Source organism: Molossus molossus, unplaced genomic scaffold (assembly GCF_014108415.1).
Source record: "Molossus molossus isolate mMolMol1 unplaced genomic scaffold, mMolMol1.p scaffold_m16_p_5, whole genome shotgun sequence".
NCBI classification, from domain to species: domain Eukaryota; kingdom Metazoa; phylum Chordata; class Mammalia; order Chiroptera; family Molossidae; genus Molossus; species Molossus molossus.
In genome coordinates this window covers 11,806,821-11,830,291 of record NW_023425388.1, presented here as the reverse complement: position 1 = coordinate 11,830,291, position 23,471 = coordinate 11,806,821, and the positions used below count along the sequence as shown (strand labels likewise).

Genomic DNA, 23,471 nt, shown 5'->3' with positions numbered 1-23,471 from the left:
CCTTCACTAGTCCCAGGCGGGCTCAGCACAGAGGACCACTGGCCAGATAAGACTCCTTCATAGCCGAAACCCTGGAGGGGTCTTTTTGTTTTTTGATTTTTATGTTTTTATTGATTTTTTAGAGAGAGAGGAAGGAAGAGCGAGAGAGAAAAACATCGATGTGAGAGAGAAACATCAATCAGCTGCCTCCTGCACACCCCGACTGGGGATCCAGCCCGCAACCCAGGCATGTGCCCTGACCGGGAATCGACCTGGGACCTCTCCGTCCATGGACGACGCTCAATCCACTGCGCCACACCGGCCAGGCAAAACCCTGGAGCTTTAAAACAATGACAGGAAGAAGCCGGAGTCTCTGGTCCAGAGCGACATGTGTGCTGCTGGCCCCCGCCTGAGGAGCTCCTGCATCCGTGGAAGCGGGGCATCGAGCCGGACTCTCCCCCAGACTGCGATTCCAGATAACAAATGACTGGGTACACATAACTGAAAGTCCCCACCCTGCCGACAGCACTCCCTGGGCGACAGGAGAGGGGACTTCCAGCTCTCCGGGCAGGAGGGAGGAGGCCGTCAGAGACGGTGAGCTATGCCACCTGCCCTGGGCAGCTGAGCCCAGAAGAGGCATGGCCACAGTGCTCATGTCCCCGCAGGTCTGCAGCTCAGCCTGTCCCCCGGGAAGGGGACAGCTCCTGGGCTGGGGAAGCATTCAACGGTGGATGTAACCAAGAATCTGGGTCAGTGACGGGAAGGAAGGTGTATGCCCAGACATGGTTTGCAGATAAAACACTCAGTATAACAATTGTTATTTCTGAGAAATCCTCAAAGGAGTCAGCAATAAAAGACGTAACTGTACTTCACCGTCAAAGGCACCAATATAGAATGTCAAAAATAACAGACACCACACCCTGCAGAGCCTTGAGTTTACAGGCACCTTAGGGTCAGCTGGGTCAATCTGTCACAAAGAACTCTCGTCACCACGTCCACAATAGTCACTGGCCACCCTCCCCAGCTGGGAAGCTTCCTTCCAGTCAGAGATGCTCAGTTCCACTCAGGAAACTCTTTTCTAGAGGGTTCCAGTGACCAGCAAGTCTTTCTCCTGGACACAGAGGAGACGTGAAGGCCCACATGAGTGTCCTCAAAGGACACAGATGCCGAGCAGGGTGGGATGGTGAGCATGTGGCTGACTCACGCCCGGCGGGTCCCGGACCCTGGCTAACCCTGTACAACACTCGTCCCTTTGAGCAGAACACCCACACACGGCCGTGACCGGGCAAGTCAGGCGCCCCCAGAGAGCAGGGCGAGGGAAAGGGCAGCAGAGGACAGCGAGCAGGGGAGAAACAGGACCGAGACTCTCAGAGGGGTGGCTCGAAGCAACAGCACGCAACAACGGGAGGAAATCTCTCTGACCTGGAGACACGGTCGTCCAGATGGAAGCTGCCAGACACGTGAGGGGGTGGGGATTAGCCACACACCTGGGCTTACTCTGGAGAAATTTCGGAGTTTTAAGGGGAAAAGATAAATTTAATGTTACCAGAGAGAAAACAAATGGGAACTCCTAGGAAGGAGGGAGCTTAAGGTGGCTGAACCCCGGAGACCTGAGTGGAAGCTGCTTTAGGGGGAGAGCCCAGGGCTGACCCTCTGCGGACTGGGAAGTGGGAAGGGCTGGGCAAAGGCAAGCAGACACGTGGGCACCCCCGGCGGGCACCTTCCCAAATCAACCAAAACAGCCAGTTCCACTCTGTCCCCAATTATGGATGTTCCAGCAAAATGAAGAGTAAATCTGAATGTGGGATTAAAGAGAGGGGAGGCCATGAGGGACGGAAAAGGGTGATCAAGGAGAACCTGTGGTCCCTATACGTCTGTCTAAACAACTGTCCATAAAAAGGCCAAGTGCCCTGGGCCCACGGACCGAAGGATCTCGGGTTTGATTCCTGGTTAAGGGCATGTACCTGGGTTGCAGGTTCGAATCCCCGGCCCCGGTTGGGGTCGTGCAGAAAGCAACCAATCAATGTGTCTCTCTCACATCAATGTTTCTCTCTCTCTCCCTCCCTCCCCCACCCCCCGTCCCTCCTTTGCACTCTATCTAAAAAAAAACAATCAATAGCCTTGCTGGTGTGGCTCAGGGGCTGAGCATTGAGCCATGCAATAAGAGGTCACTGGTTAAATTCCTGGTCAGGGCACATGCCCAGGTTGTGGGCCTGATCCCCAGTGGGGGGCATGAAGAAGGCAGCCAATTGATGTTCTCTCCCATCAATGTTTCTATCTCCCTTCCTCTCTATAACATCAATAAAGAAAAAAAAAAATCAATGGAAAAATATCCTCGGGTGAAGAGGAACAAAAACAAGAAAAACACCAAACAGAGCTGAGGGACCTAGCAGGGAAGGCTTCCTGAGGACTTTCGAACCCAGAGCTGACATCGGGGTTAGATGGAGGAGGGGGAGAAGAAAGTCGAGTGAACCCAGCCTACCCCTAGCTTTTCTCGGGCTGGGTCTTGATGAATACTGATTAATTCTTGATGCTTATTTTTAAAAAGTGCTTTAAATATATGTTTAAAAATTAATGGGAAACACTGGGTAAAAGAGAGATAAGATCTAGAACTTCCAAAACAGAAGAAGAGACACTGTGACCCATCCAGCAACACAGCCGGAGAAGAGCAGTAGGAAGGAAGACAGAAGTGAATGATGACAGGAAGGACTGCTCAACTGCGGCCGAGCCCAGCCGCCCCGCCCCCTCGGTGTCTTCTGCTCGAGGAGGCCTGCGGCATGGTCACTCCCACGCTAGACACTGGGACAGGAGAAAGGGTCACCACCATTCGGGTGCCCACCCCTGCCCGGAACACGCTCTCATCCTCGTTCACATTCACATTCTCTCTCTCATTCAAGGCTTCGCTGTCCTGACACAAGAACCGGCTTTTTACCAACCACTAGACATGGTGATGCGGCTTTTCCCTGGCACACGGGCAGCAGCCCCTCCTGCCCATGTCCTCCCATCCTGCTCATCTCCCCAGGGATCCCCCAACTTGGACGGCATTCACAGGACTCGCCCCCCCCTGCCCTGTGGGTTTCTGTTTTGTGACAACGGGCGCAGTAGAACCAGAACTGAGGGAGTCTCCCCTGTGGTCCCAGGACAGCCTGCCTGTCACCAGGCCCTGGAGCCATGGCATGGGGACAGTCACTAGTCTTTTCTGTGGCGTTCTCGCCAGTGCCTGGACGGCAAACTGGGCCAGTTGCAAAGCTGGCTCAGGGGGCCAACGGAGGTGACTCAGAAGCCAGAACTGTCCTACACCGGCAGGGGCCAGATTGACAGTAACCTGGAAAGGAGACAGGAGAGCAAGGGAGTCTGGAGCGCTCACGCAGAGGCTCACGTGGAGGCTCAGGTGGAGGCTCAGGAGGAAGCTCACGCAGAGGCTCACGTGGAGGCTCACGCAGAGGCTCAGGAGGAAGATCATGCGGAGGCTTAGGCGGAGGCTCAGGCGGAGGCTCACGTGAAGGCTCAGGCGGAGGCTCAGGTGGAGGTTCAGGCGGAGGCTAACGGGAGGCTCAGGTGGAGGTTCAGGCAGAGGCTAACGGGAGGCTCAGGTGGAGGTTCAGGCAGAGGCTAACGGGAGGCTCAGGTGGAGGTTCAGGCAGAGGCTAACGGGAGGCTCAGGCGGAGGCTCAGGTGGAGGCTCAGGCAGAGGCTAACGGGAGGCTCAGGTGGAGGTTCAGGCGGAGGCTAACGGGAGGCTCAGGTGGAGGTTCAGGCAGAGGCTAACGGGAGGCTCAGGCGGAGGCTCAGGTGGAGGCTCAGGCAGAGGCTAACGGGAGGCTCAGGTGGAGGTTCAGGCGGAGGCTAACGGGAGGCTCAGGCGGAGGCTCAGGTGGAGGCTCAGGCAGAGGCTCAGGTGGAGGTTCAGGCGGAGGCTAACGGGAGGCTCAGGTGGAGGCTCAGGCAGAGGCTAACGGGAGGCTCAGGTGGAGGTTCAGGCGGAGGCTAACGGGAGGCTCAGGCGGAGGCTCAGGTGGAGGCTCAGGCAGAGGCTCAGGTGGAGGTTCAGGCGGAGGCTAACGGGAGGCTCAGGTGGAGGCTCAGGCGGAGGCTAACGGGAGGCTCAGGTGGAGGTTCAGGCGGAGGCTAACGGGAGGCTCAGGTGGAGGCTCAGGCGGAGGTTCAGGCGGAGGCTAACGGGAGGCTCAGGTGGAGGTTCAGGCAGAGGCTAACGGGAGGCTCAGGCGGAGGCTCAGGTGGAGGCTCAGGCGGAGGCTCAGGTGGAGGTTCAGGCAGAGGCTAACGGGAGGCTCAGGCGGAGGTTCAGGCAGAGGCTAACGGGAGGCTCAGGCGGAGGCTCAAGTGGAGGTTCAGGCGGAGGCTAATGGGAGGCTCAGGTGGAGGCTCAGGCGGAGGCTCAGGTGGAGGTTCAGGCGGAGGCTAACGGGAGGCTCAGGCGGAGGCTCAGGTGGAGGCTCAGGCAGAGGCTCAGGTGGAGGTTCAGGCGGAGGCTAACGGGAGGCTCAGGTGGAGGCTCAGGCGGAGGCTAACGGGAGGCTCAGGTGGAGGTTCAGGCGGAGGCTAACGGGAGGCTCAGGCAGAGGCTCAGGTGGAGGCTCAGGCAGAGGCTCAGGTGGAGGTTCAGGCGGAGGCTAACGGGAGGCTCAGGCGGAGGCTCAGGTGGAGGTTCAGGCGGAGGCTAACGGGAGGCTCAGGCGGAGACTCAAGTGGAGGTTCAGGCGGAGGCTAACGGGAGGCTCAGGTGGAGGTTCAGGCGGAGGCTCAGGTGGAGGCTCAGGCGGAGGCTCAGGTGGAGGTTCAGGCGGAGGCTAACGGGAGGCTCAGGTGGAGGTTCAGGCAGAGGCTAACGGGAGGCTCAGGCGGAGGTTCAGGCGGAGGCTCCCTGCTCACCACCAGGGTTCTCTTACAGTCAAATATGCTCTTCATGCTAAAATTAAATAAAATTCTTCTCATTTTAACCTAGATAAAATTTTTAAAAAGTCCATCACTGACCCTTTTATGGAAGGTCTGACTGCTCTGGTTTCTAGGTAAGGTGGTTTCAGTCGATTCAGTTATCCTCTGTGCTGAACTCCTGCCCACTTCTGTCCCTCCCTCAGGACACTCCAGTTCTCTGGGCGCCACTGTCCGTCATTCTTTCTACCCTGGCTGTGACCTCTGTGATGAAATGTGCATGAGGACAGCAGGACAAGCCTGGCAGGAACTGCAGGAAACACCGCCACACGGCGCAGGCCAGCTCGAGGACCACCCCAGTGCCCGGCCACAGGCGTGTGGCCTCCCGACCAGTCAGCAGGACTCCCCCCGGGCCCTCCCACTCCACTCCCTCCGTCTGCAGTGACACTGGCTGTCTGCAGCCCGGCAGTCCCTGTGCGCTCCAGAGAGCGCGCCCCTGCCGGCCACTGGGCCCTCGGCTGCCGGTCCTGTGGCGCCGGCCGTGCCGGCCCGGGAGTGCCTCGTGCCCGGTGTCTTCTCCAGGGCCGCCTGCTGCGCAGAGTGGAGCTCTCCTCAAGGAAAAACAGCAGCGAAATACCACTGCTTCCAAAATAAAGCATTTATCCAAAGTAAAATACTTCGTTTGCACTTCAAAACAGACTGTGATGCCCCAGTGCGGCTGCCCATGGCTCAGCATTCAAGAAATTTCTGCCTCTAGAAATGCTAGCGTTGTCCCTGTCCCTCACAGAACTCCAGTGCTCGTCCAGGGGGTCCCAGAGGCACCCGGTCTGTCCCCCGTTGTCCCTGTCCCTCACAGAACTCCAGTGCTCGTCCAGGGGGTCCCAGAGGCACCTGGTCTGTCCACCGTTGTCCCTGTCCCTCAAAGAACTCCAGCGCTCGTCCAGGGGGTCCCAGTCTGTCCCCTGTTGTCCCTGTCCCTCACAGAACTCCAGTGCTCGTCCAGGGGGTCCCAGTCTGTCCCCTGTTGTCCCTGTCCCTCACAGAACTCCAGCGCTCGTTCAGGGGGTCCCAGAGGCACCCGGTCTGTCCCCTGTTGTCCCTGTCCCTCACAGAACTCCAGCACTCGTCCAGGGGGTCCCAGAGGCACCCGGTATGTCCCCCGTTGTCCCTGTCCCTCACAGAACTCCAGCACTTGTCCAGGGGGTCCCAGAGGCACCTGGTCTGTCCCCCGTTGTCCCTGTCCCTCACAGAACTCCAGCACTTGTCCAGGGGGTCCCAGAGGCACCCGGTCTGTCCCCCATTGTCCCTGTCCCTCACAGAACTCCAGCACTCGTCTAGGGGTTCCCAGAGGCACCTGGTCTGTCCCCCGTTGTCCCTGTCCCTCACAGAACTCCAGCACTCGTCCAGGGGGTCCCAGAGGCACCTGGTCTGTCCCCTGTTGTCCCTGTCCTTCACAGAACTCCAGCACTCGTCCAGGGGGTCCCAGAGGCACCTGGTCTGTCCTCGACACCAGGCAGAGGGAGAGGCCGAGGCACGCAGCTGTCAGCAGGAGGTGACAAGCCCAAACCGCATGGCTAGGGCTTCAGGCTTTGGGTTCAAGGTGATACCAGGGACAGGAGAACGAAGACCAGATTCTTCTATTTTGCTATTTACTTCATATTTGTAACAAACACACAGAATGCATCTATGACTTTAAGGTCTCTGTCTTGCAGAGGCTACTTTTCAATGTATTTTTCCAGCCATCCGTGCACTTCATGTACACCTGATGTAATAAAAACAACCTGGCTTTTAAGCACGAGCTCTCATGCCAGCATCTTAGCATATATATTCCTTTAGCAACAGGACCCGTGTTCTCAGCCTCCGTCAGGGCTGTGAGGCGGCTCAGCTGGCGCTCCCAGGCGCTGAGTCACGACTGCTGTGGGGGCTCTGGGGGTGGCACTTTACAGCAGCCTGGTGTCTGTGAATCTGGACGCGTGACGGCTGAGCTTAAAGCATTCGGATCAGTCACAGAAAACCACCCGCAGACGCACCACACACCAGCGCGCCGACCCGCAGCGCCCAGGAGGCTCCGTGGGAGGGGACCTGCAGTTCCCACTCTCCCATAGCCACGTTTCATCAGACTCAACTCTTTTCCTTAAAAAACAATGGTTAAAGTTAGAAGCTGTAAATGTTGATCTGAGCCAACCTGTGTGTTCTCCACTAGTGCACAACCACTGTGCTCTCAGAGCCATGCCTCAGTCAGCGCCACGCCGCTGCTGCTGGCGACTGCCATGCTGCCGGCCAGCGCACGCACCAGGGGGGCACACACCAGCGCACGCACCAGCGCACGCACCAGGGCACGCACCAGCGTACGCACCAGGACACGCACCAGCGCACGCACCAGCGCACGCACCAGGGCACGCACCAGTGTACGCACCAGGACACGCACCAGCGCACGCACCAGGGGGGCACGCACCAGCGCACGCACCAGGGCACCCACCAGTGCACCCACCAGGGCACGTACCAGCGCACCCACCAGGGCACGCACCAGGGCACGCACCAGGGCACCCACCAGGGCACGCACCAGGGCATGCACCAGGGCACACACCAGCGCACGCACCAGGACACGCACCAGGGCACCCACCAGCGCACCCACCAGGGCACGCACCAGGGCACGCACCAGTGCACGCACCAGGGCACCCACCAGGGCACGTACCAGCGCACCCACCAGGGCACGCACCAGGGCACCCACCAGCGCACCCACCAGGGCACGCACCAGGGCACCCACCAGCGCACGCACCAGGGCACCCACCAGGGCACGTACCAGCGCACCCACCAGGGCACGCACCAGGACACGCACCAGCGCACCCACCAGGGCACCCACCAGGGCACCCACCAGCGCACGCACCAGGACACACACCAGCACAACCACCAGGGCACCCACCAGCGCACGCACCAGGACACGCACCAGCGCACCCACCAGGGCACCCACCAGCACACGCACCAGGGCACGCACCAGGGCACGCTGTTAGTTGAGATTACAGTTTTAGTTCTGAGCTTAAAAGGTAAGTAAAACGACATTTTCAACAGAATAAAAATACCTTATGTCCTTTAAAATAAGGGTGAACTGAGAAGTTAGGGCCCTTGAATTCAAAAGCTCTTGTTCACTTTGCTGTTAGCCACTGAAATTCTAAAAGAAAACAAACAAACCAGAAACAACAGGCGTCCAGGGCAAGTGCAAGACATCCCCAACACACGGGCTCGTCAGTCACGCGTTCACGTCCATGACACACGGGCTCACCACGGTCACGCGTTCACGTCCATGACACACGGGCTCACCACGGTCACGCGTTCACGTCCATGACACACGGGCTCACCACGGTCACGCGTTCACGTCCATGACACACGGGCTCACCACGGTCACGCGTTCACGTCCATGACACACGGGCTCACCACGGTCACGCGTTCACGTCCATGACACACGGGCTCACCACGGTCACACGTTCACGTCCATGACACACGGGCTCACCACGGTCACGCGTTCATGTCCATGACACATGGGCTCACCACGGTCACGCGTTCACGTCCATGACACACGGGCTCATTACGGTCACACGTTCACGTGCCTGACACACGGGCTGGTCACGGTCACACAGTCATGTCCCTGACACACACACATGTCAAGGGCACACTTCAATTACATGACCAACCTCCTAAGAGCAAGCTGGGCACGAGGAGCCAGGGCAGGCTGCCCCTGCACAGGGGCTGGTCTAGGGTGGCAGCTTGTCACCGTGACCACAGAACCTGGTGGCCCAACCCAGCCTGATCTCAGCCTATGCGTATAATTTCCACGGCATCTATGAGTCTCTCTGCGGAGACACGGCTTGGATATATATCTATGAAAGAGACGTGGAGGTGCACCTCTGGCTGCCAAGCTGTTCAGGTGGTAAGAGATCAACCTGGCAGCAGGACTCGTGTAACAGCCCCACAGGCCCTGCAACAGCCCCCCACTCCTTCAAAGTGGCCAGACTGTCTCCATGAGCAGCTTCCCCATGGTGTTTTCACCCATACGACATGGACACTGCCCAAGTTTATCTGCGAGAGATGAGCTCACACTCGGGGATACTTGCCGCTGAGCAGAGGCTTGTTGAGGGTGTACAGAGGGGGCAGGTCCTCTATGTTGGAGATCCGCTGGTACATGGCTCTGGAGAGGTGGTCCCCGTGGTAGAGGCTGCCCAAGATGATGCTCGAGAAGTAAATCGGCTCCACGAAGATGCTGAGCAGGGAGCCCTGGATGCCCACCACGTTCCACCTGCAGGCAGAGGGACACAGGCCTGAGCGGGGCACGGCGCAAGTCGCAGACCTGATGCCCACCTGCCGTGGGTACAGATGCCGTTAATTCTGCACAAGTTTCGGCCATTAAAAAGACAGCAGCCAGAAACAACGGCCTCAGCAACTTAGACTTTTAAAAAAAAAAAGCTACTTGAAAGTCATTGTAGCCGTGGAAGGACCTTTGCCCTGATAACACAGTACTGAAGGTTAGCTCTAACAAGGTACCCACGAGACACGTTTCTTGTGAGAAAAATCAAAAGGGAAAGTAAGTATTTTATCAATTCCAATAAAAACGATCGCTCTAGAGTCCTTGAAAACATTAAACCGTCGTTTTCCTGTTCCTTGGCGACAGCTCTGACCAGGGCTCTGTGTACACTGGGAGGATGGACCTGCCCTGCTGGGGCGGCAGCCGAGCCACCGCGCCAACGGCACAGGAAGGTGGAGTGACTGCGTGACTTTTGTCAGACCATCAGGGGTTTGAGCTCTGACTCACACACCATCCACAGACACGCTGTGGCTCTCTGAGCCCCACAAATGGAGAAGCACCCCACAGCCCGGGAGCCGTGCTCCAGCACCCTCAGTACTGGGCACTGAGTCCACGGGGCAGCGACAACACAGCCCACATGTCCCGGGAGCCCAGGGACAAGCAGTGAAAAGGCAAACACATGAATCAAGAATTAAATGTTGAGCTGAAATCAGTTTGAGGGAGAGCGGGTTCCACAAAAAAGGAGAAGAGGGAAGGTTCCCACAGGGTGACCCCAGAGGGGATGTGGGGCAGAGTGGGGAGGAGGCACCATCCAGACTCAGCATGAGGGTCAGGCCAGGGAGAGGGCGGGCAGAGGGCGGGGATAGGGCAGGCAGAGGGCGGGGAGAGGGCGGGCAGAGGGCGGGGATAGGGCAGGCAGAGGGCGGGGAGAGGGCGGGCAGAGGGCGGGCAGAGGGCAGGCAGAGTGCGAGGAGAGGGCGGGGAGGGGGCAGGCGGAGGGCAGGCAGAGGGCGGGGAGAGGGCGGGCAGAGGGCTGAGCTAGGCTGGCCTGAGGAGCCTCCGCAGGTCCTGGCTGTTCCTTGGGGCAGTGGAGGTTCCTGAAGACCTTTCAGGGAGGAGGTGGCAACACCTAATTTAATGGAACTGCTTTTCGACAGGGACTGACCTGGTGGCATTTCGGGAAGTGGCCTGTGGGCAGTGTGGGGAGGTGTGGTGGGACGACAGGTGGTGGCTACCCGGGAGCCGGCTCTGCAGCGCAGGTCAGGTCGGAGATGAGCAGGGCAGCGAAATGAGTCCTATTTTAGAAACATCAGTGCCTCCCCCAACGTCCCCCCGTGTCCACTCTCACCCCTGGCCACCAACTCTGCCACATCTTCCGTCCTCAACGTGGGCGGCAGGGGCGCTGGGTGGTAAGAGCTGTGACAGTGTCCACGTGAGCCTCGTCCTGGCCCCCCCAGCTCTGTGCCCTGTGCTCAGGCCGACCTCGCCGTCACACTGGCCTCCTTGTCCCTGTCCCAGGGCCGCGGCCAGCACACTTGCAAGAGGCCCCTGCAGTCGACCTCATCCCCGAGCCCTCTGCTGGACTGAGGCCCACCCCAGCGCCCACGCCGACCGCAGCGGCCTGGACGCACAGGCCAGACGAGGCCCTCCTGTGCACAAACCCCAGCGCTCCCCTCTTCTCGGGGCGAAGGCCAGCAGCCCAACAGCCGCCACCTTGTCGGCCTGCTCCTCCTCCTTCAGGCCTCCAGCCACAGTGCCTCCCACACGGCCACCAGGGTCCTTGCTGCTCCCCCAGAGTCACCACCCTCAGGTCCTTCAGCACAGAACACGTCCCTGAACAACCTCTGCCCACGCTCCCCCACCTTTGTCTCTGCAGAAAGTCCCTCTTGGTGCCCTGTCCCCAGCCCCTCCTATGCTAACTTCCTGCATTGTTTGCAGGTCTGGTTTTGTTATCCGTCCCCACCAGCCTACCAGTGTGTGAGCTCCCGGAGGGAAGGCCTCTTTGTTTTACTCGCCGATTTGTCCCAGCTCTTAAACTGGGACAGTAGGTCAATAAATGCGTGCTGAGCAAACCCTCCCATTCCCACCATGCTTTCCTCACACTCTCTAAAACGGAAATTAAAACACAGGTTTTCTTTCTGACAAGAAAAAGCACGACGTGACTGGATGCACACACCTGAGCCTCTCAGTCCCACCAGAGTCCCCCACCCAGCTTGCCCACGCAGAGGGGACAGACCCCTGTGACAACAGCTCTGAATAACCAAGCTATCTGCCCGGGGGGCGGGGGGACGGGGTGTCACTGCTTCCTCCCACAGCTCCACGTGGCCCACGGCCATCAGATCTGAGACCTGGTGCCTTCCCACAGCCCCGCTGAGGCAGCTCACCATGAGATGGCTAATCCCACTCTCATCACTGTGACCCAAGTAGCCTTGAAGGGTGGTGGCTGCCTTCAGCCAAACTGCCCACGACCCACAGACATGGCACCTGGAGGCCCCCAGTAGCACTGCACCTCCCTCCCCGCCCCCAGCCCACCGTGGCCGGCATCCCTAAGCTGCCCTCTGCCCCGCCCCCACTTCCTGCCCCTCAGGCTGGGACACGGGACATTGCTCCGTCCCTCAGTAAGAGATACAGGACATCTCGCCAGCACCTGCCCCCGCCTCTCCTCTGTGACAGCCACTCAGGAGGCCATTCATCTCATTCCCTCAGGACAGGACAGGACAGGACGGCAGCCAGCCAGCAGGCTGTGTTCCGGCTGCCAGTGCTGTTTCTGGGCCACGGCTGCCCTGGTGGTCAAGCCACGGCCATCTGTTGCTGTGATATTGAATATTAAGCCCCTTTCAACCACACCTGAGATTCCGAAAAAGAGGGGACTCTGGGAGGAGGGAGTCCAGTTGCCAGGGGAACAGGCACATACTTAGACAAAGGAGAGGAACTGAGGATCAAGCTGATCACCAATGACCGATGATTTAATCAATCGTGGCTATGTGATGGAAATCTGCATAAAACTCGATGGGCTGGTGAACACTTGGGGTGCTGGGGTGGGCTGGGGAGCATGGAAGATCTCTGCACCCCGCCCCCGAGGCGCCTCGTCCATGGGACTGTTTCTGACGAGTGTCCTTTACAATAAAAAGGTAAATTAAGTAACTGTATCCCCTGGTTCTGTGAGCTGTTCTAGCAAGTTGTCCAGCATGAAGAGTGGGGTGAGGGAACCCCAATTTGCAGCCAAGTCGGACAGAAGTGTGGATACCTAGACAGTGTCATGGGGGCTGTGCTGACCCCAGGTGTCATCAGACTCAGTTTTGCAGCACTGCTAAGGAAGTTGTCTAGTTCTCCATGATGACCACCTGCAGCACTTCGGTCTCCACTGTGTCCCTAACTGTCCTCTCTTCCCTTCCCAACACGGCTTGGCCATCCCTCTCTCGTTCTTGGTCAAAGCTCTCGAGTCCTGTCGATTTCACTTGCTGTTCAGAGACCTAACCCTGGGCTGTGCCTGCTCGCTGGGTCCTTTGTTTCTTCTTGGTCCTCAGCTGGTTCTGTTCTCTCTACCCCACTGTGCAGTGATCCTGTCCCTCACTCACAGTTACTTCCCAGTTCCCACTGCGCTTTTCCCCCTGGGAGCTCCCGGAGAGAACCAACGTGCAGTGTCTGTGCACACTGAAGCGTACGGTTCTATACGCTTGACATGTACCCAGGAGACCATCACCCCCAAGACCTTCCTCGAACCTTGTTCTGTTTCTTCCCTGCTGCCCCTTCTTCCTCTGGTCCCCACCCTGGGCAACTACGGGTCTCTTTCTGTCACTGTAGACGAGTCTGAATTTTCTAGAAATTTACATAAATGGAATCACACAGTGAGCACTTTTTTGGGGGCCTAGTTTCTTTACCCTGTATAATTATATTGAGATTTGTCCATGTTGTATGTGTATCCTTGTTTGTTATTGTTATTACTATCATTATGATCTGCTTGAATGGTACCCACTGCATGGAGATGCCATCATTGATCCCTCCCTGTACCACCGAGGCCACCTGGATGGCTTCCAGGTTGTGCCATTACAAAGGAAGTTACACGTTATTATACACTTGTCCGAATCCACAGAATGTACACCAAGAGTGACCCTAATGTAAACTGTGGATTTGGGGAGATTATAATGTGTCAGTGCAGGTCCATTGATTGTAACCAATGCACCCTGGTGGGGGATAGTAACTGGGGGAGGTTGTGCATGGTTGGGAAGGGTAGAGTGCATATGTGATTCTCTGTACTTTTGTCTTGCTTTTGTTGTCAATCTAAAACTGGCCATTTTAAAAAATCTTTAAAATGTAAGATGGTAGTTTTATATTGTGTGTTTTTTACCACAATACAAATAAATCAGTGGTATTTGTCTACATCAGCAGTAGTTACACAGAATATATAGCAGATAACAGGATAATCATCGCACTAACACAGAAAGTATACAGTTCTAGGACTTAATCTGTCAAAATTTGCCCAACAACTTTGTGAAAAACTATAAATGACATCAAGAAAAAATTTAAGATATAAAGAGATATAAAATATTTATGGATAAACTGATTTAACTTTATGTCAATTCTTTCCGATTCAATCCATAATTTCAATGCAATTCCATATAAAATCTCAGCAAGTCATCTGGAGACACTCGACAAGCCGATTCTAAAATATGTACAGAAGAACAGAGGTTCATAAAAAGCTACCAGATGTTTGAAAAACAATAAAGAATGGCAGTTTTATCCAACCAGATCTTTAAACACATTAAAATGTCAGAATAATAAAAACTACAAAATTTGTGCAATTACAGCTCACTTCAGACTAACACAGAATCGAGAGTCTAGAAACAGACCCCTCCTTGTGAGGGAGCTGAGTGTCTAACAGAGGTGCTTCATGGATCACGGAGAAGTACAGGTTATTCCATAGAACGGACTGGGAAAACGGACCCACTGTACTAAAATAAAGCTAAGTTATTACTTATAATACAAATGTATTAAAGACCTATGTGGCAGCAAAATGACAAAGGTCTTAGAAAGAAGTACAGGAGAATATTTTTGTCTTTCATTGGAGGAGGAATTTCTTAAATAAAATCCTGGAAGTACAAATCACAGGGGGACACATTAATGGATCAGGTTACATCAAAGCTTTGCAATCAAGATGGAAAAGGCATGAGATCCAGAGACAAATGGCCAGGAGGTAAACAGGACTTCGAAGGGGCAAGGTGGGTGGTCGGGATGACAGCGCTCCCGCTGAGAACAGAACATAAACTAAAACGCAGAAACGTGGGGAAGCCAACCTCCCACAGTTCGCAGGTCGGTGTCAGTGTTTGTGGAGAGACCGCCTGGGTCCGCCTGACAGCACTCTGTGAGGTTCCACACGGGTAGAACCCCGGGGCAGCAAGGCCTTTAATGACTGTTTATGGGATTTCAGGCTGCAGGGGAAGGGAGTTCGGGGAAATGCACTATCCTTCAAGAGGGAATGGACACTACGTGGCCACAACTAGGCTGCAGAAGCAATCAATGGGCTGTTTATGACAGCATCAGAGAGAGTCCCCCCAACACTGGGGTGAAGGAAAATACAGGACACAGAATGGGATTCGAAACATAATACCATTTCTGTACACTAACAACATACACACATTTTTCAAGGACACACACACAGAGAAAGCGTATAGAAAGTGAATACAAAGGGCATTTAATGAGTAAACACACCATGCGGGCACCTATGCGGGTGGGAATGGGCCGCTGTAAGGTTAATTTAGCTCCGGGTCCCTGAGGTTCCCTGACAAGTTGGAGAAAGTCAAGACAAAAGGCTCACAAACAGTGACAAGATGGGCACACGTGTGTCGGCTCCCACAGATGTCGGGAGGCCCTTGGACCCCTTTGCCAGGGGCACGGAGAGCCCTCAAGGGGAGGAGATTTCTGTTTTACATGCTTTCTGACTACTGACCTCTGCCATCTGCCCACGTGACGTGTTTGAAATAAACGTTTGTTAAAAGATAAAGAACTACTGGAACTGACCAGTACCTGAAGAAACAGGGTTTCTAAAGTCTTCCTTGGACGCAGGCTCCTACAAGAATAACGCTCATCAGGGGAATGCAGACCCGACAGGTGCTTGCAGCACCCCAACCTCACCCTGCTCACCAGCAGGCGCTCCGGGTGCTCAGAGCTCAATGCCTGTGACGGGTGTTACATTATTTTTAAAATGTAAATACCAGTTACCCCCGATATCAACTGAATAGTGAGTAGGACCATTAAAGTTGCCTCCATGATGAACAAGGGAACCTCTGCGCTTTCTCTGGGAGCGAACCGTTTCACTGTGCTTCCACACGGAACACATCTGTTCACCCCCGAAGCCCACACGTACAATTATAACAAAGGGCGAGGCGCAGGTTTGGAAGAACGGCAGTGGGCAGCCTGGAGCCTCCTGGGTAAAGGTTCACCTTCAACCCTGTAGCGCCTCAGTGTGTCAAAGAATGCGGGGAACACTGGCGTGGAGAAGGGGGGCGAAACCCAACTGTTCTGGACGCCAGCAGGGGTGACAGGCACAGTGAGGAGGGCCAGTGCCCACAGGGGCAAAGTGGGTGTGCCCGGGAACCAGCAGGGCTGAGCCTGGCACAGTGAGGAGGGCCAGTGCCCGCAGGGGCAAAGTGGGTGTGCCCGGGAACCAGCAGGGCTGAGCCTGGCACAGTGAGGAGGGCCGGTGCCCGCAGGGGCAAAGTGGGTGTGCCCGGGAACCAGCAGGGGTGACCGGCACAGTGAGGAGGGCCGGTGCCTGCAGGGGCAAAGTGGGCGTGCCCGGGAACCAGCAGGGGTGACCGGCACAGTGAGGAGGGCCGGTGCCCACAGGGGCAAAGTGGGTGTGCCCGGGAACCAGCAGGGGTGACCGGCACAGTGAGGAGGGCCAGTGCCCACAGGGGCGAAGTGGGTGTGCCCGGGAACCAGCAGGGGTGACCGGCACAGTGAGGAGGGCCAGTGCCCACAGGGGCAAAGTGGGTGTGCCCGGGAACCAGCAGGGGTGACCGGCACAGTGAGGAGGGCCGGTGCCCACAGGGGCAAAGTGGGTGTGCCCGGGAACCAGCAGGGGTGACCGGCACAGTGAGGAGGGCCAGTGCCCACAGGGGCGAAGTGGGCGTGCCCGGGAACCAGCAGGGGTGACCGGCACAGTGAGGAGGGCCAGTGCCCACAGGGGCAAAGTGGGCGTGCCCGGGAACCAGCAGGGGTGACCGGCACAGTGAGGGTTGGGTGCCGGGGCCTTACCGTGCCATCTTGTCGCTGCAGGACATGGTGAGCAGCCTCTCCCCCTGCAGCACCCCGTCCCACGTCTGGATGCTGGCGTTCGAGCGCACCGGGATCGTCCCCTCTCCGGATTCTATCTTCGTCCGCAGCTGTCCCCGGGCTTTGCGATTTGGATGTCTGTCTGCTGGTTCTGGGAGAAGGAAGCCACCGGTAGGGACCGTCTGTTTCACTCCATGCGAAGCACATCTAACTACAGCCTATACATTCACCAGCTTACTCCTCTGTGCATATGGCTATTCTACATCTATAGGATGGAAGCACAGTACAAGTGTATAAAATTGGACAGGATGGATGTAATACAAACCAAATCCACGGAAGTGGCCTCCGTAGGGTTGGGGAAAAGAGGGCTTCCATTTGAACCAGAGCAATCGATTTCCTTTGTTAAAGAGGAGCGGGAGCAAACAGGACAACGTGCTAACACATTGTTCATTCTAGGTGTTGGATATTTGGATGTTTGTTATATTTTCTCCCGTATTTTAAAATTTCATAGAGGAAGCCAAAGGGACGCAGAAAACGTCCATAGAGACTACCTCTGGCCATAGTGACTGCCACAGGTTATTTAAATTTTCTTTCTTATTTTAAAAATATTTAGCAATTTCCCACAGTGGGTATATGTTGTTTTTATAATCAAAAAGGAGAACACAATCAAATGTTCTATTTGGAACAAATAATGTTTAAGCTTGGGGGAAGAGATGCAGACACAAATCCATGTAAAAAGAAGAACTAAGTCATTTGCAGAAAAGGGTGGAAAATGTGACAGGAACAGGGTATCCCTTTCCATTAGTCTGAACCTGCTTCTGGAATCTCGGCCAAATACTCCAATTACACATTTCCTAAGTTACAATTCATCAGAGAGATGGACGGAACATGTACATCTCTGATGTAGAGACACAGTATCCAAACTGAAGGGCTGAAAACAATTTAGATCTGATATCCTCACTCTATTCCAATGACACAGTTTATTAGAATCAACCTTTTCATTCATTAAATGAAAGTGTGTTAGCATTTTGTCCTATTTTCTCCCACTCCTTTTTATCAAAGGAAATCAATCGCTTTGTTATTCATGGAAAAGTAAAACGGAGGTTTTTATATAGTCCTCAGATGCACGTGACCATGAATCTGGAGAAACCGCTGACTATCAGGACACCTGGCCATACCTTCCAGTATCGGTTCGTGGGGTGAGAAAATTCTGGCGTCCCCACAGGGAGAGGTGCTGATGTACAGATGGAACTGGACAGTGTCCTTCAGCCTCAAACCTCCCCGCTCGGACTTCTGGAAGATGGACTTTTTTTGATCATCTTTGTTACTGAAAGGAAACAAGTTGCATAATAAACTTTCTAGCTGCGTGCAGTCAGAAGTCAGTCTGTCCCAGCTCACAGTGACCTTCAAAGGCCTGTGTGTTCAATGGGGTGAAGAAAAGCTTGTACTGGAATCTTATTCTACATGTTTATGGTAGTTTACACAGTTCCTGTCGGCTCAACAATGGATATGCCATCGAAAGGCAAGCATTTCGCCTTTCCTTCTCATTTCTGACTTCAAGCAGAATGACTATGTGTAGAGATGGCTTTATAAAGAAAAGCAGTTTAAATACAGGCTGGGCTAATTTTCAGCCTGAGACTAGAATAAAAATGACCATGGTTCCCAGGCAGTGGGGTTCTATTGACCATGGTGCATGAAACAGGAGTATGGGGTCTGAGCACAAACCTGAAACCTATGGTGCTATTATGTAAGTGTGCATGTGTGGATGTGCACATCTGTACACGTGTATATATGCATGTGTGCTGTAATTTAGCCAACTCTGTAGCTTGAGCATTATGGGAAAATGGGACCCAACCTCCCTGTTACTGACAAAGTTGCTATTTTGAGAAGTTCTCAGTGAAAGCTTTGCAGTGTTTTCTGATGGGGGCAATACTTATTAAAACAGCTTCCTTTGCTTACTTACTTACTAGACTTACTTTAGGTAAAGCTCAAGCTGTGTATAAAGGAATCTAAGCAAGGACCTCCGAGATATGATCTCTGCGTGGCAGTCATTCAAAGCAAGGCCACGGTCACTCATGTACTCGCCGTTAATGCATTTCGTTCCTGTGGAAACACATATCACCTTGGCGTCTTTAACATCTGTGCCTGGAAAACAAGAGAGACCATTTGTCTAAGTCACAGCCGTGCGCCCGCCTGCGCCCCAGGCCTGGCAGAGTGCAGCCACATCCCCACGCCCACCACCGCCTGGACGGCAGGCCTCCCAGAGCACGAGCGATGATTCTGCTGGAAGTCCACTATCCTAGTCAGCGGGAAGGCTCTAAACCAGCGGTTCTCACCTGTGGGTCGCGACCCCTTTGGGGGTTGAACGACCCTTTCACAGGGTCACCTAAGACCATCAGAAATATGTTTTCCGATGGTCTTTGGAAGCGAGACACGGCTCCCCTATCCGTCTCCCGGTGGGTCTGCCCAAGTGCAGATATGCCCACACACCACATGAGGAACTGGACTGAAGTCACGGCATTAGGAAGGTTGAGAACCACTGCTCTAAATGAAAGGAGGTTTCTTCCTCTGCAATGTGACAGTCTTTCCCCACAGTCCCTGTCAGACAGGCAGGAAGCACTATGTGAAGGTAGACGACGAGGTCTGGTCATTAAACTTGAAATAGCAAAGCACTAACGAGGCGATGGGAAGGGACAAGAAGGAAAATGAGTCATTCACAGTCTGCTGGGTAGGAGTCCCTGTCACCCCTCGAGAAGCTGGAGTGAAACCCTCAGCACCGGGAAACCTCCGGAAGAGCGACACTCTGATGGTCACTCTGTGGACAGACAACGTACCACGTCACCAAGTGTAAACCGCACCATCAGCTGCAGAGCAGTGTGTCACCCGAGGCGGGCACTGTGCTGGGTCTACCAGGCAGGGCATCCTCATTCACCCCCACATCCTTAAGGTTACGCTACCACTGCCTTCATTTCACATACCAGGAAACTGAGGCACAGAGCGGTCAATAACCTGCCCAGAGTCATTCGCCAAGCGGAGGCGTCTGCGCGCTGCCCAGTCCTGCCCGCACAGGTACACTCTGCGCAGCGTCCCACGTGGGATTCACGCTGCGGTGCCGGCGCTGCCATGTGGCACCTGCCTCTTCTACAGTGGTGAGAAGAGCGGGCGACAGAGCCGCCAGCCCGCGCCCTGGCACGCTGGGACCACAGAGCTGCTCAGGGGGCTGCTGCACCAGCAGGGAACCGCTCACCTTTTGTTACGTCAACAGTGCGAGCACAGAGAGCAGAGGGAGTAAAACGCAGGCACCAAACATCGGACAAAACCTGAGGCCCACGTGAACGTCAGTCTTCACCCGCCCCTCAGACACAGCTCGGCTGTGCCAGCAAGCACACGTCACAGGGAGGATGCTGGGGATTCCCTCGCGTTCCTGGGGCGTGGGGTCAGCGCTGAGGATGACAGAATCATGCCCGTTCCTGTCGGACAGAGAACTGCCTCGGGGGAGGAGGACAGCACAGCCACCTACACGAAGGGCTGGGGTCTCTCTGGCTGGTTGGGACAGACAGGCCGTCCCCAGCCCCTTGCTCCCTGGCCCCCGGGCCTGCTCCCTGTGCATGCTGTGGAGGCTCCAGCAGAGAGGGCCCCACGGACAGGGCAGGGTCCTCCCTCCAGGCCCCTGCTGCCCCTCCGCAGGGCTGGGCCCTGGTCAGGCTGCGGCTTCCTGGTCCTAGGAGTCATCCAGAGATGCAGCACGCGGTCCCACTCCCAGGCGTGGGTGGAGGGCCAGGGGAAGGGTTCCTTCCGCGAGGGGAACTTCCAGACAAATTAAACAGGGTTCTTCCTACAGTCCCAAACCGTGCTTTCCCCCCACAGATTTTCAGCTCTTGCTAGGGCTTCCTCCCTGCCCCACAAGCCTCATAGAAACCTACCTGGCGGCATGAACACTAACTGACAAATCAGATACGTCCTACTTTCCACGAAGCAGGAATGAATGAGTCCCTGCAGTTTTCCCAGCAGACGCAGACACTCACACACGACTATAAGATTCCGACATTAACACAGGGTGCTTCTCCAAGTGAAAGCAACTTAGGTTGAAAAGATGAACATTTAGGAGAAAAATGTAAGTACAGTTCCCACATTTGCAGACGGCAGACATTCTGAAGAAGAAAAACACGATTTTCCTGTTAAGAGCCAGAGATTTTTATAGGGCAAGATGTTTACCTGTTGTCATGACGATTCCAGCAAGAACCTTCCTGCGTGCGTGGGGGGAGGAGAAGTTCTCCGTCAGATCACCGAACTTATCCAGAACCAGGCGGGCCACGGCATCGGCTAACACCTGAGGACCACAGCAGGGGTTAGGGCTGCACCTGCCTGTGAACACTAGGGTGATGGCACAGATGGCTTCTCTTCTGGAGAATCCCACAGTCAATCTGACAAACAAGGGTGTGCATGCATGCGTATGTGTGTGTGTTTCCTCCAAAACACTCCTAGGAAACATACATCCAATGAGCATGAACTACCATGGCTGGAATCTTTCAACAGGGTCTGGAGGGCAGGGACAGCCCAGAGCCGGGCTGCGAGGGAGCCCTGCTGCCCCTCTGGTCCTCACAACACACCAGCCTTGCCCTCCAGTGAGGACGTGGAGGCGTGGGGCGGCCAGTGTGACTTCCTAGGTCATCTGCCTCCCCCTCCACTGCTCTGCTGCCCAGGCTCTCCACGGGTCCAGCTCAGGCTGGCAAGGCTGGGGAGCACGGGCCGGAGAAAGGGGCAGTGAGAAGCGTGGCCAAATTAAAGAATCACAAGCTTTGCACGGTGCCTCCTTCTGAAAGGCTCACCCATCAGATCCGTCTCAGTTATTTCAACACCTAAGACAAATCACCCTGGCTCAGCCCTCTCTCCCGATCCAGCACCGATCAGCGCCTGTGGGGCGGTTACCACGTAGGCCGAGTGCTCAAGGGCAGGTGCTCCGGGAGCACTGTCCTCCAGGGAGTGCTTCTTAGGAGCACCTTTACATTTGGGACAGGTCTTATTTTTATGGCCCGTGATTTTTACCGCGATGAAGCGAGCCCACGGTGTTCTGGGAAACGGTGCTAACAGGTGTGTGTGGAAAGAGTCACACTGGGTCCATGTCACCCCAGTATCACACTTGCCTTGACAATCAATGGCCACATCTAGTGTCCCCAGCTTGGCCCTTAATAAAGACCCCCAAAATGAACAGAAAAGTCATTCATCCCAAATCATGGCTTATTTGGAAAAAGCATAGTTGTCAGGAAGTTTGCCTCCTGTCATTATTCCAGCAAATTCAAGTGAGCCCCAGGGGACAGTGCTCAAGACCAGCCGCAGGGAGAGTGGGCAGAAGGTCCAGGCGGGGCCCACAGGCCTCACCTGGCACCTTGGCGGAGGCATCAACGCTACAGATGTGAACACAGGGAAGGGAGTCAGACCACAGACAGAAATATGTGCGACCACACGATGGCGAGGGCCACGAAAAAGGGCGACATGTTCCATCTTACGTGGAAGGGAGAATTACTGGAAGGTTAAGGACAGCCAGAGGAGGTAAGAATTCTGGCGACAGACGGTGAAGCAGAGCTGCTCATTTTCAGAGAAAAGCACGAGTTTCACCCGCGTTCAGAGGCACCCGGTGGAGGCCGGCACTTCGCACACTCACTCCTGCGCGCACTCATTTGTGCGATGCACTTGCTCACAGAACACTCTTCCTTCCCCTTGGCCAGGTTACTACCTCCTCCTCCGGTGATGAAGCGCCTCTCCCTCTGACCCAGGGCAGACATGACGCGTGCTCCGGTGGCTGCAGCTGCAGCGCCGCCTCCGGCAACCACCGGGCGCTTTAACAGCCTTCACTGCTCACAGGGCGTTTCGCACTCATCATGTGGTCCACGTTGCCGCTTTTTAAAGCCTCTAGTGCCACTATGAACACCATGAAGGCAACGATTCATAAGACCCGGGACGTTTGACCCAAGTCCTGCACGGGTTACTCTCGGGAACTTAAGGACTGACACCCCTCTAGATGTGCATTTACATTCCAGGGGAAGACAACAAGCCCAGACTTGGCCCGACTTTTTGAAGTCACCCCCAGGTCCTCCAGGAAAATAGGTTACTGGAGTCACAGGGGGTCTCTGGGAGACACAATGGGGCTACTGTGAGCAGAGACTGGGGGGCAGATCCAGTTACACTCCCCCAGGCCTCACTGGCCTCAGCAACTGCAGAACCTGGGCAAGTGGTGTGGCTGGGGCTGGAACGGCCCCTCCCCCCACGCCCTGTAGGATTCTCAGACACCCTCCCCAGAGAGGCTGCCAGGCCCCGCCCTCCCGGGGGCTCCGTCACTGCTCCACTGAGCTGGCCTGGGGCAGGAGCGGACACACACACACACACACACACACACACACACACACCTCCCTCTGCCTCCCCACCAAGCTGTACTGTGAAACCTGGCACCTGGGAGGCAGAGCATTCAGTACGACTTCCATTCTCTTACATACGACCCTGTTCACATGCGAGGAAGACAGGTTAAGTCAGACATTGTTTAGAACTCAGGCTGAAATAGTTTGGCAAATCATAAACCTGAAAATAAAAAATCATTTCAGAACTAGTGCCACTGATTTGTAAAACTTTGAATGGATTGATATAAAGAGATTAACAATGGGAAACAATTATTTGGTTCATGAAAAAATCAGTACATTACCTTGAGCATGTTATTTTATACTGATGCTGTATTTGATTGCTTTAGACAAAATAAAATAAATCTCCTTCTTTTAAGACTGAGAACCTTGGCCACCTCAGAGGACAACTGCACAGGTTACTCAAATGGTTCAAAGGAGAGAGAGAAGCTGACACTCTCGGTCCTTCTAAGAGAATACAGGCCAACCCGTCTATTAATACTGCATTCTTCATTTTTTCTGATCAAACCATTATATATTTTATCTTCAAACTGAATAATACTTTCACAAGGAGAAATAAACACAGAAAAAGGTTAGGTTTTCTCCCTAAAAGACTGATTTTTACACTAGACCAGATA

At 55.0% G+C, this 23,471-nt stretch overlaps 1 protein-coding gene across 2 annotated transcripts in view; it reads right to left on the bottom strand.

The window, feature by feature from the left end:
- Positions 1-23,471, bottom strand: part of ADARB1 (adenosine deaminase RNA specific B1) — a 113,380-nt gene that overhangs the window by 8,450 nt on the left and 81,459 nt on the right. For both annotated transcript variants that reach the window (XM_036243093.1, XM_036243094.1), the window contains exons 5-9: positions 20,660-20,774; positions 18,421-18,589; positions 17,623-17,771; positions 16,427-16,595; positions 8,982-9,163 (exon numbers count right to left, since the gene is read on the bottom strand). In XM_036243093.1, the coding sequence (XP_036098986.1) occupies positions 8,982-9,163; positions 16,427-16,595; positions 17,623-17,771; positions 18,421-18,589; positions 20,660-20,774 (784 nt within the window). The remainder of the gene's footprint in view (positions 1-8,981; positions 9,164-16,426; positions 16,596-17,622; positions 17,772-18,420; positions 18,590-20,659; positions 20,775-23,471) is intronic.